The 12,627-nt window shown below is 42.8% G+C and overlaps 1 protein-coding gene across 10 annotated transcripts in view; it reads left to right on the forward strand.

Moving 5' to 3' along the window:
* The window catches only part of Zgrf1 (zinc finger, GRF-type containing 1), a 57,731-nt gene that overhangs the window by 5,794 nt on the left and 39,310 nt on the right, over positions 1 to 12,627 (forward strand). For all 10 annotated transcript variants that reach the window (XM_005397095.2, XM_013520748.1, XM_013520747.1 and 7 more), the window contains 6 exons: positions 553 to 633; positions 1,349 to 1,408; positions 3,603 to 3,782; positions 4,248 to 6,444; positions 10,791 to 10,849; positions 11,859 to 11,909. In XM_005397095.2, the coding sequence (XP_005397152.1) occupies positions 553 to 633; positions 1,349 to 1,408; positions 3,603 to 3,782; positions 4,248 to 6,444; positions 10,791 to 10,849; positions 11,859 to 11,909 (2,628 nt within the window). The remainder of the gene's footprint in view (positions 1 to 552; positions 634 to 1,348; positions 1,409 to 3,602; positions 3,783 to 4,247; positions 6,445 to 10,790; positions 10,850 to 11,858; positions 11,910 to 12,627) is intronic.

Genomic DNA, 12,627 nt, shown 5'->3' on the forward strand with positions numbered 1-12,627 from the left:
TTTGGTCTTTTTGAGACAGGATCTCACTGTGCAGTTCAGGCTGCCTTGAGCTCACTTTGTAGCCCAGGCTGGTCTCCAACTCACAACGATCCTCCTGCATCAACCTCCTCAGTGCTGGGATTACAGGCGTGTGCCACCATGCCCAGCATAGCTTTTTTTTTTTTGAAGATGCAGTCTAAGCTGCCCAAACCTGGACTGAACTTTTGATTCCCCTGCCTCAGCCTTTCAGAGTGCTAGAGTCACAGGTAGGTACCACCTGCCCAACTTGAGCTTTTTTGCCTGGTACTAAGCATTGAACTCAGGGCCTCACATGTGCCAAGCACACGCTTACTTACTGAGCTGCATGCCAGTCCGTCTGTCCGTCCTTCCTTTCTCCCTTCCATATATATTCATTCATTCATTCATTCATGTTATTGTTGTCATAATGTCTGTCCTTTTCTTTTGATGAGAGACGTTTTAAATTTTTTTTTATATGTAAGAAGGATATACAAAGTATGTAGTATTGAATATATATAGACTGGAGTTATTTAATTCTGTGCTTTGGGAAATCAGGTCCTGTATACTCATCAAAAGACGAAGAAGGCCAAAGTGTGGCAAGATGGAACCCTGAAGCTTGGCTCCTCAGGAAACAAGGTATGGGCAGAGCAGGGCTGCTGACCTGAGGGTCAGGCATTGCCTGTGGTCCTAGTCGTGCAGCTGAGCCCATAGCTCTGTGCGTGCCAGACAGGTGCTCTACCCCTGAGCTGCAGCCCCAGTCCTTCCTCATGGCTGCTCCTGGTTTCAAACACCGCACACTCAATATTAGTACAGTGATCCTTAGTGGCTCTTGCCTGCTGTGTGCTCTCTTAATGAACGAAGGTTTTTGGGTTTTTTTCTTATGTTGGTGGCACTGGGGATCGAATGGGTTGCATGTGAGCAGGAAGTATTCTGTCCCTGAGCCAGATTCCAGCCCAGCCTGAGTTCCCTAACTCTTTCTGTGCAGGGCCTCCCTCTTGCACACACTGAGCAGGGAGAGGCATATTTAGCATTTGAAATGGAGGTGCTTCGAATCCAACAAACAAGGTGGCAAACTCTTTCATTATGTGATTTACTTACAAAACAGTTTTTTTCTTTGTTGTTGGAGATGTTTATGGAAAGAATTGGCTAAGGGTGCCTGTAATCCCAGCACTCAGGAGGCTGGGGCAGGAGGATCACTGCGAGTTTGAGGCCAGCCTGGGCTACAAAGTGAGTTCAAGGCCAGCCTGAACTGCATAGTGAAACCCTGCCTCGAAAAAAAAAAAAAAAGACAAAGGAAAGGAGAATTATATTCTTTTCCTTTTTCTAAAACATTTTTTCTGTTTTAACACAGGCAGTTTTACATGATGATAAAGGAGCTTGCTTGGAAAGTCTGTTTCTGAAATGCCTTGAGGTATGTCAATGTGTTCATCTTGTTTTTACATTATTATTTAAAAGTCTCTAAATATTTCCTTGTTAATGTTGTTAGTGTTGTCATGGTACTGATACTAATAATTATGACTTTTTTCTTGAGGTGCTGGCATTAAAACTGAATGCAGAGGGCCGGGGATATAGCTCCGTGGCATAAGTGCTTGTCTGGCAAGACTGAGGTCATGAGTTTGACTCCCGGTACCAAAAACAAACAAACAAGCAAATAAACTGAACACAGGGCCTCCACACTGAGCTACATCCCCACACCCTTTTTATTTTTGAGACAGGGTCTTGCTATGTAGCCCAGGCTGGCCTTGAACTCACGGCAGTCGTCTTGCCTCAACCTCCTGAGTGCTGGGATCACAGGCATGATCCACCACTCCCAGCAGCAGGGTCCTCTTGCGTCAGACTCCCAGAGTGCTGGGGTTGTTGGCATGCACTACCATACTCACCGCAACTGGTATTCGTTGGGCATTTATTGTAACAGGATTACAGCACACGAAGGTTTGGTAAATTGCCTCCATTCATATGGTTGTATTGGTAGTGCTGGGTTTCAAACCCAAGAAGTAACTCTTATTTGTGGTACTGGGAATTAAACCTAGATCCTTTGCACTGAGCTACATCTACACCCCTTTTTTATTTTTTATTTTGAGTTGCTAAGTTGCCCAGGCTGGGTTCCAATTTGCCTCAGCCTCCCAGTGTGCTGAGATTACAGGCCAGTTTGATTCTATGGCATTAGCTTTTTTGTTGTTACCCTTTTTCTTTTCAAGGAGAGAGAATATTCTACTCTTTTGGTCCACAGTGGCCTGAACTCCAGGCCTCAACTGGTCCTCTTGTCCCAACCTCCCAAGTAGTCTTGAGACTCCAGGCGCAGACCAGTGTGCCTGGTTATGTGACTTTTTGATAGGCAGAGATCCACATTGGGAAATACTTTGTAGAATTGTTCCTGTTCAAATCTTTTCTCAGGTGTTTACTATTTTCTCCCTAAGGGAAGGGAAGGAGAGAAATAAGACCTGTAAATCGTGTAATGCATAAGGATGTTAGAGTTGGTTATTCTGGGTTCATTCCCAAACACCTCCTAGCCAACTTATTTTCTCCATGTCTACCTTCTCGGCTGTAAAATACAGATCTAGACAGACTTGATGGGGTTGGTCTCAAAATTCCAAATAACAATGTATAAAGTATCTGACAGGTTAGTACAGTGATTCTAAATACATTAAAGTACACATTCTCAGCTTCCTTATGTTATATTTGGCCATGGTATTTGGTTCACTTGAAATTTCATACAACTTGGGTACTGGTTATACTTCTGTATTTATGAAGATCTAAGTCAGGCTGTATTCTAGTAGATGCTTAACTGGTAGTAGCTATTATTATTGTATCTTAAATAATTTCATTAGTAAAATATTAAGCTTATAGAGATTTTCTGTATTTCCAAACTAGGTTGATAATCTTATTTTTATGCCTCAGTCAACAGTGGTGGTGTTGAGTGCTATATTTGTTCATTAAAGTGATTAAAGATGTTTTCTTTGAATGTGATTATTTAACCTACTGTGTTTTCCAATACCTTAAATGTATGAAGATTGTGAATATCTACTTCATATTCATTTATAAAGAGGTAATTGATAACTAACAGCTCTAACTTGAAAACTTTTGAGTGGCTTTTGAGTGAATTCTCTGTGGGGAGGCGTGGTTTGCTGCTTGTCCTGTGTCCGTAGCATGGAGCAAGGGGTCTCCTGTGGGCTCCACTTGTGTGGGCAAGGAAGCCACCTTTTAAAATTCTGTGATCCTTCTCTGTGCTTGCTGATAGTTAACTAGTGCGCCTAATAAATTACCGAAAAATTAATTACTGACTCATTCATTTAACAATTGTATTAACATCTGCTGTGTCTTCCTCAGTATTAGTAGGCTCAGTGGACATACAAAAATAAAGAAGTGGGGCTGGGATTTAGCTCAGCGGCACAGCGCCTGCCTGGCAAGTGTGAGGTCGTGAGTTTGATTCCTGGTACTGGAAAAAAACCAAAAATAAACAAGCTGGTTGTATATGACATTAGTGTGTATGTATGTATGTATGTGTTTTGCTGTGCTGGGGGTCAAACCCAGGGTTTTGCACGTTAGGCGATTACTCAACCACTGAGCTATGCCCCAGCCCATTACCATTTATTTTTAAAATTCAGGTGAAACCTGGAGATGACTTAGAAAGTGATCGCTACTTAATCACTGTTGAGGAGGTGAAGGTTGCTGGAAGACCAGCTGCTAAACAAGAAGTGGATAGAGAAGCACCAGGATGGAGTTCCAGGAGCTTTGCTGGCTGGTCTAGGGGGTGTCAGCCCCCTGGCTTAAAACGGAAATTTACTGTAAGTTTCTCTGTAGACAGTAGTACATCAATATATGTTCATAAAAGTGCTTCAGAAATAATGAAGTTTGCCGTTACTATATCTTGCCATTCAAATGGCTCTTTACCTATGCAGAAATGAAATAAGTCCCAGCTAGGAAAATCTTAGTAGTAAATGAATGTAGCTTTTTTTTTTTTTTTTTTTTGAGATAGGGTCTTGGTCTGTAGTTCAGGCTGGCCTTGAACTCACTGTGTAGCCCAGGCTGGTTTTGAACTCGCAGCAATCCTCCTCTGTCAGCCTCCTGAGTGCTGGGATTACAGGCATGCGCCACTATATCCAACAGAATGTTTATAGTTTAACTTAGCAAATATCTTACTACTTTACCTTAGGCAAAGTTCAGGTATGCCTTCTTATTTTTCAGCCAGTTTATTCCACCTTTTCTTTGTAGATTGTGGTATAGCTAATAACTGTTTTTAATATTTTTAGGGTTTTCAAGGACCGCGTCAAGTCCCAAAGAAAATTGTTGTTATGGAAAATGGGGACTCATCTGCATCCTTTGAGGCTGGCACTACTTTTTCTCTCCCATGCTACAGCACCCTGCCTTTGTTTCCTACTGTTGGCAGGAAGGAGATAAGTAACACGCAGACAGCCCCTGACAGCACTGTCAGTGCCCAGATGGGAGCGGGCCGGGGCCCGGGTTGTCCCACTCGCTCTGAGCCAAGCCCCGGAGTGCCGGGGGAAGAGGATGCTTCCTGCGCTCTTCTGGGCCCTGGACGCTGGCATGCAGCCCCTGTGCTGGCCACAGAGCCCACGAGAGGACATGGCTTGGCCTCTCACTGCCCGAGAGCCTCGAAGCAGCATATCAGAAGCCAATCACAGATCTTAGCTCTTCTGAAGTCCACACCGGCGACCACGTGTGAGCATTGGGATGCTGAGCTGGCAGGACACTCTGGGCAGCTGCAGACCCTGGCTGCACATGGAGCTGGCCTGGCAGAGCACGCTGAGATGATAGACTTAGAGCAGCCCCATGGCCCGAGGCAGCCGGAAAATGCCGTTGGAGGCAGAAGCCACTGGGCCGTGTATTTATCCCCGCAGGGCTCCCCAGCAGATTCTAGCAAGGGAACGGAGGACATGGAAAGGCAAGCAGCAGTGCAGGGAAGTGACATATACTTGAATCTGGAAGACCCTGTGGAACGAGGAAGAATGCAGGCCTTTGGAATATGTGCTGAAAAGGCCCAAAAGCATCACGCAGACGAGCCAGGGGACAGTAATGAGTGTTGGCAGCAGGAAGGAAAATTAGAAACGCCTTCCTTTTGTGGAAGCAGCAGCTTGCTGGTGAGCTGTGCCGGTGCAGGACAGGGTGGGCTGCTCTCAAAAGCTGCTGTTGGTGGAAATAACAAAGTACCCTTTAGCGGACAGGACCAGGGGTGCACAGGAGAAGCTGCGCAGGCGGTTGATGCCTGTGGACCCCCAGGACAGGACTGTCCACGCTCAGTGTGGTCTCCGCCAGCCTCGGGACAGTGGCAGGCCAAGTCTTCTCTGAGTCAGGATTTGAGGACCCCTGATGACATCGAGGACAAAGTTTCGGGAAGTGATGCTGCCAGTGAGAGTCTAGAGATCATTGTGGACTCTGGAGGGAACGGCACAGAGCCGTTTTCGGAGGTAACTTTTAACCTGAGCAATTTTGAGACCAGTGACACAGAGGAGGAATCGCAGGAAAGCAGCAGCCTCTCCCCAAATGCAGGGGGCTGGGGAAGGGGGACTCCGGGTAATGGCAGTTTCTGTGTTCAGAAGCCACACGAGATTCCAAGCTGTCGAGAAATTAGCAGTGAACATTTGCCATGCTTAATGTCTGTTGGTGACAAGTGGACAGAGAAATGCCCTGTTAAGGAGACACTGTCACAGTTTTGTGATAAAACTTGTGTGGGTTTTGACCCGGGACCTTGTGAAGGTGGAAACCCTGGAGAGGAGGAAGAGAGTGACCCTGTCAGCAGTTCTGACCTGCCCTCTGCAGAGGGGAGCACTGACGGATGTGTAGACAGCACAGAAGATGCTAATGGGTTTCTCCAAAACATCGCAAGTCATTCCGATCTTGCCTCACTCTCTAGTAAATCTAAAGGAACAAGTGCAGATTTACCCACTCCTGACTTTTTAAACATAGTCACTGGTCAGACTCCTAAAAACAGTGATTTACTTTCCCGTATACAACCTCAGCCTTTTATTTCAGGAAGTGAGTTAGATAAAGATACTAAGCAGGTTTCCCCACCAGCCTCTGGCCGTGACAGCAGTATCCAGCTACTTAATAGCCTTCAGGATCACTCAGAACGTACTGTGCTTGGTAAGTCTGGTTCCCAAGCTTGCAACTCCTTGCTTAACCTTCAGGAAACAAAGCAGCCTCTTTACAGAGATACCGAAGTGTATGTTCCTGAATGTGACCATTTGGAGAGGAGTCAGAGTTTATCCTGTGACCGTATTGAAGTAGAAGCCGAAAGCAGCACCCAGTCCTGGAGTAATCCGAGCAACTCTTCAGAACTCTGTGGAGTAGTCAGTAACATTTCCCTCTTGAAGTCACTGTCTGAACACAGCACTGCTTTAGAGAGTGTGGACTTGCTGAAAAGGGGGAATGCGGCCTTGCCACAGCATGGAGCTCCACAGGTAGAAGAGCCAGAGAGCAGGACTGAAGGTTAGAATGACATGGCTTCTGGATTTTCACTTTGAAGTTCAAGGCTGAGAAGAGAATTATATGGTTGCCAATTTAAAAAGGTCCAGTGTTTACTAGCAAGGCATGGTGGTGCATGCACGGAATCCCAGCACTCGGGAGGCTCAGGCAAAAATTGTGTTTCTTGACTCCACGGTATGAAAGGGGGTTGGCTCTGCACAACAACGTATTTTCTTCCTCAGCTCTGTGGTATCCACCAGACACATTCCAAATTGTCACACTAACATCACTGCCAGGGAGAAGACCTTTACAGATTTGTGAGCTCACACATCCCTTGCAAATTGCTGTTCAGTAAATGACATTGAGTATCTTCACATAACTAAGCATCATTTTGTCCTTTTCTTGAATGTCTGTTCTACACATTGGTCCAAGTTTTTTTTTTCCAGTATAGGTCATTGATCCCTGGGCCTTTTCACCAAGCTACATCTCCAGCCCTTTTTTTTTTGGTTGGTGTTTTGAAAAGGTCAGAGCTTTGCTAAATTGCTGAGTTGCTCAGGTGGATTGCTGAGTTGTGATTCTCCTACCTTAGCCTCCCAGAGTGCTGGGATTATGGACATGTGCCACCATGTCCAACCCTGTCAGGCTTTTTAGTGGGTATTAGTCTTTTTATTCTTTTTTTTGTTTGTTTTGTTTTGTTTTGTTTTGTTGTTTTTTTGGTTTTTCTCCGGTACCGAGAACCGAACTCACGACCTTGCGCTTGCCAGGCAGGCGCTTTGCCGCTGAGCTAAATCCCCAGCCCCAGTCTTTTTATTCTTGATTTATTAGAGTTCTTTATAGATCACAGATATTAAGCCCTTATATTTGTTGCATATACTTTCAGTATGTCATTGGTCTTTTGATTATGCTTAGGATATGTTGCCAACAGCGTTACCTTTTAAAGAATGTAATAGTAAATACTTGTAAATGTGAATATTGTACTTATGATGATCTCAAAGAAAAGCTAAAAGCCTTATTTGAATATCTCAGATGATTCCTGAGTATAAATAAATCATTGTACTAAAGTGATTCTTCGAAATGTAAAGTTTGATAATTGTTAATAGTTTAGTTTATAAAGAATTAAAAATAAGTAGAAATCTTTAATGAAAAGTAAATATGGGTAGATCTGTAATACCATTTACGATTCTAAAATTTTAATGTGAAGAGTTAGAAATTACAGAATTTAGTTTTGGGGAAGCTGCTGTGTCAGATTGGAAGGAGAACGCAGTTGATACTCAAATTTTGCCATCATGTGAAGTCACAACGCACCCAAGCTAGCTAATCCTGAACCATTTTTCCTGTGGGAAGTGCAGGGTTAGGTTCCTGCAAACCTTTGCTCAGAACATGTTGTCACCTCACCAATACATATCCTTAATTTATGTGTGTTTCTGTTAAAGACGCCTTCCTTAAACTGGGTGTTGTGGCCCACACTCATAATCCCAGCACTCGGAGGACTGAGGCAGGAGGATCACTGAAATGTTGAGGCCAGCCTGGGCTACATAGCGAGACCCTGCCTCAAAAAACCAAAATATAAATAAATAAAGACACCTTCTTTGATAGTTGATTCATTCATTAGCATTGAACTCATGGTTGACTGCACTTTATCTCAAGCCTGAACTTCAACGTAACACGAATACTTTCCCCAAGACAGACATCGATCTTCTTGCACTTACAATCTAGACAGTACTTTTTTTTTTTTGAGACAGGGTCTTGCTGTGCAGTTAAGGCTGGCCTTGAACTCGCTATGTAGCCCAGGCTGGCCTTGAACTTGCAGCAATCCTCCTGCCTCATCCTCCCAAATGCCAGAATAACAGGTATGCACAACCATGCTTGGCTACATAGCACTAATCTTGAGAACATTTTAAGTAGCACAGTTAATTAGCTTGCAGTACTTATAAATAGCAACATCACAATGAAAAGCCCAAAAACATGATCAGTGGGGCACTAAGTAGACCACAAGAAGATATGGGTCTATAGCAGAAGCTAAAGCAAGTGGGGTTTTACCCCTTTGGGGATGTGCCCTGTGGGTAGCTCAGTTTTCACAAATAATGACTTCAGCAGCTGTACTGTTTCATGGTGTGATCTTGGTGGTACAGGAGAATCGCAGGGTCAAGCCCAGCCTGGGCAATTTAGCGAGACCCTGTCTCAAAGCAAAAGATTAAAAAGGGCTGGAAGATAGCTCAGCATGAAGGCCTTGGGTTCAATCGCTGTACCACATGACGCCACATACCCGTGCAGTCCCCCAGTATTGACTTTAGGATCACAAGTGAACTCTAGGGAGCAGGGAGAACCCCCAAGTAATGAAGATTGACTGTTTCCTGATGTATTTTTCTAAAAAGGATTAAGTTATTTTTCTTGAGACAACTTGAGAAAGTTGAATTTATTGGAATATAGTAAATAATAGAATTTAATACAAAGTTAGAAAAGAATCAATCACCACTTTGGAATGTGGGGAGATATTTTTAAAACTCCAATTTTTAAACATTTTTCTGAGATGATTGAATATTGCTTAGAAATATGAACTTAGAATTTTATTTTGGAGTGAAGACAGTAAAGGGAAAAAACCAACTTGCATCAAGTACTTTTTCAAAACTCTAGAAATAACATCAAATTCCAAGGAAAAAACATCAAGTTCCAATTCCATTTGTTATTTATTCTGAAGTATAACAAGAAAATAATGCCCTCCATAATAGTAGCCTAAAATTGAATTTAATATCAGATAGACATGATTTTTAGAATAATAATCACTTGAAAGTTAGCCTTGTGACTTTAGCAGAAATAGAGTGTTGAATATGTACTCTGAAGAATTTTTTTTCAGTGCTGGGAATTGAACCCAGTGACTGGTGCATGCGAGGCAGACACTGTACTGCTGCTGAGCTACAGATCCCCAACCTGAAAACAATTCTGTTTTTCAGTGGCTGTCCTATGAGATGGTCTGGTCTATAGGTTTGTCAGCTTGCATTCCCTGCTCCATATTTGCTCATTCACCTGGACATTTTTAACCTTATCTCTACCTCCACCTCCATTTCTTTTTCTTGACCCACTCCCCTCTTTTCTCTCTTCCTTCCTGTCTTCCTTTCTTTTAAGGTTTTTTTTTTTGGGGGGGGGGGGGGTCCCGGGAATCGAACTCATGACCTCAGGCTTGCCAGGCAAGCACTTATCCCACTGAGCTACATCCCCGGCCCTGTCTTCCTTTTTTTTTGATGGGATCTCTTTCTGTAATTCAAGCTGGCGCTGACCTCAGTGCGGACCCCAGGCTAGCCTCTAACTCATGGGAATCCTCCTGCCTCAGCCTACTGTGAGCTGGGATTACAGGCATTGACCGCCAGTCCTGGTTTAGGAAAGATGTCTTTGAACAGAAATGCACATGAAATAAGGTCGTGTACTGATGGAGTGGTCAGAGGTTGGCTGTTACTTGCTGTGAGACCTTTCCTACAGCACTCCTTTTGAGGGCACCGCCCCTCTGTGACGCCTTTGACATCACCACCTGACCCTGTCGGGTTTGATTATTTGTCGGTGTCCCTCTGGTTTTAGGATGTTATTTTTCCATGTTCACTGCTCTTTTCCAGTACTGGCTCACTATGCTAGGAAAAGAATCTTGAATGGATAAATTAAAAATTTTCCCCAAGCCATAAGCAGATGGATATATGGAAGTAGCATTAGGTATGTTGTTCTTTTCTGTGGGGGCACACAGCAGCAGTGTGATTGTGGTTTGGATTTTTTAGCATTTTTAGTATAGGTGATTAGCTATTGATTAGTATTTATTTTTTAAATTAATTTGAAGAAAGAAAGAAATACATGAGTCATTACTGTTGTCGACTTAGAAAGTAACCAAAAGGGCTTTCCTTCTAAGTATGTTTGTTTGCTTTGTTTTATTTATTTATTTGTCTTTTTTGAGACAGAGTCTCGTTATGCAGTTTAAGCTGGCCTTGAGCTCACTTTGTAGCCCAGGCTGGTCTTGAACTTGCAACGTTCCTCCTGCCTCTGTCTCTTGAGTGCTGGGATTACAGGTGTACACCACCATGCCGGCTTGTTTGTTTTATATTTTGAGACAGGGTTTCACTATGTAGCCCAGGCTTGCCTCAAACTCATGGTGATCCTCCTGCCTCAGCCTCCTGAGTACTGGGGTTACAGGCATGTTCCATCATGTCCATCTCTAAATATTTTTGAGTCCTTAAATGTCCACCATCCGGATCAAACAATTTTCAAGGCTTAATTTTTCCTTAAACTTTAGGTTACATTTCTTGTGTCTTTCAGTCTTAGAAATAGGTTTAAAACATTTTTACAGCATTATACATATGATGAATAAGATTGTTTCATTTTCTTCACTACAGCTAGGAAACCATTTATTGTGATGCCATTTACTCCTCATCTGAAGCAGGATTCTCAACAGGTATTTATGTATTTTTTTGCAATAGTTTATCTTGATACGAACATTCTGTAATTTGTTTGTTTTTGTTTTTTTGTTTTTTTTTTTGGTTTTTCTCCGGTACCGGGAACCGAACTCACGACCTTGCGCTTGCCAGGCAGGCGCTTTGCCGCTGAGCTAAATCCCCAGCACTGTAATTTGTAACAAAATTGTAACATGGAGCATCCCAAGCTGTCTTGGTGCATGACTTCCTCTTAGTAATTTTTCTGTTGCATTCCTTATTCAAGCAATATACCTAACAGTTCCATTTACTAAGTAGTAAGTGGTATTAAACAATAAATACTTGAGTCCAGGTAACTAGTACATGTTTTCTATTGATTGATTGACAGCCGGGGCCTTGCCCTGTAGTCCAGACTTGCCTTGAATTTACTCTGTGGCCCAGGCCAGCCTTGAATTCACAATCCTGTCTTGGCCTCCCAAGTGATGGGATTACAGCATTTTATTTATAATAAATACCACTACTAGTGCAATGTGTGTTTGTGCTGGGCACTGCACAATGTCTCAAACTCTGGAGTCAGTGAGGTGATTTTATCCTATTTCTTGTGTCATGCTGATTTTCTCAGAATTGCCCTCTGTCACTGCAGTTTCTGAAAGCCCAGCATTCCCAGGGTATGGTGTCATTGAAAGCAACGCGGAAGACTGGGTGTTAGCACTGAGCTGCTTCGAGTTGGCTCCTTTGTGTTCAACAGGTGGCTGGAGAGCTGCGTTGCTTTAGAGCCTTCTGGGGAGCCCTGCTTTAAAACTGGCTGTGTTGATGCACATCAGTAGGGTCATGCCCTTTCCTCTCAGTATCACGCTGCGTTAGCTTATATTCCCAAGAGTTCTCCCTAAACATGCCTTTTAGAGTTTGCTACCCACTCTATCCTATGGCTCGCCTGTGTTTGCAGCCATAGTTCCCTATTAACAGAAAGTTATATATTCATTTGTGAATCATTGTCTTCAGTTTACCTTATATTAATGTTCTGTTTCTAAGACACTAAAAGAAAATGAAGTTGAACCAAGTGAACCTCTTCAGACTCCACAGGTGAGTTACACTGTAAATTGTAAAGTAGCCAGAAACTATTTGTATATGCAGTACAGTATATATTTGAAGTTTGTATTATAGATTGCCAGTTTTCAGATTCATCTGCAGTTGATTACTCTTTATTGATTTAGATGAACCTGGTATCTTTTCTATAAATGTCTTGCATGATCAATATGATTTGATTAAATAACATATTCTTTATTATGAAGTTAATTTTGCAAATTTGCAAGCATTATTAATTAAGCATTATTAATCTACAAATTATCATTGATAATTGCGTGTGCAGCTCTGTGACCTAAAACAGAGCCCACTAAAACAGAAGTGTTCGTGTTTTGGTGGTGTGGCAGTTTTCAACCTTCTGTAACCAGATCAGATGGATACAGTCTTCAACAGCTACCAACTGAATACTGTAGCTTACAAATGATGACATTCTTATATTTTTTTCTTTTCTCTTAAAAAATACAATTTTGACTAAGTCAAGAGGATTGCAAATTTGAATCCAGGCTGGGTGATTTAGTGACATATTGCAATCCTGTCTTTTTTTTTTTGTCTTTTTGAGATAGGGTCTCACTATGTAGTTCAGGCTGGCCTTGAACTCACTTTGTAGCCCAGGCTGGTCTTGAACTCACAATGATCCTCCTCAGCCTCCTGAGTGCAGGGATTACAGGCGTGTGCCACCATGCCTGCAATCCTGTCTTTTTTTTTTTTTTTTTTTTTT

The sequence above is a fragment of the Chinchilla lanigera genome, unplaced genomic scaffold (genome assembly GCF_000276665.1).
Source record: "Chinchilla lanigera isolate Chin_1 unplaced genomic scaffold, ChiLan1.0 scaffold00056, whole genome shotgun sequence".
NCBI lineage: Eukaryota > Metazoa > Chordata > Mammalia > Rodentia > Chinchillidae > Chinchilla > Chinchilla lanigera.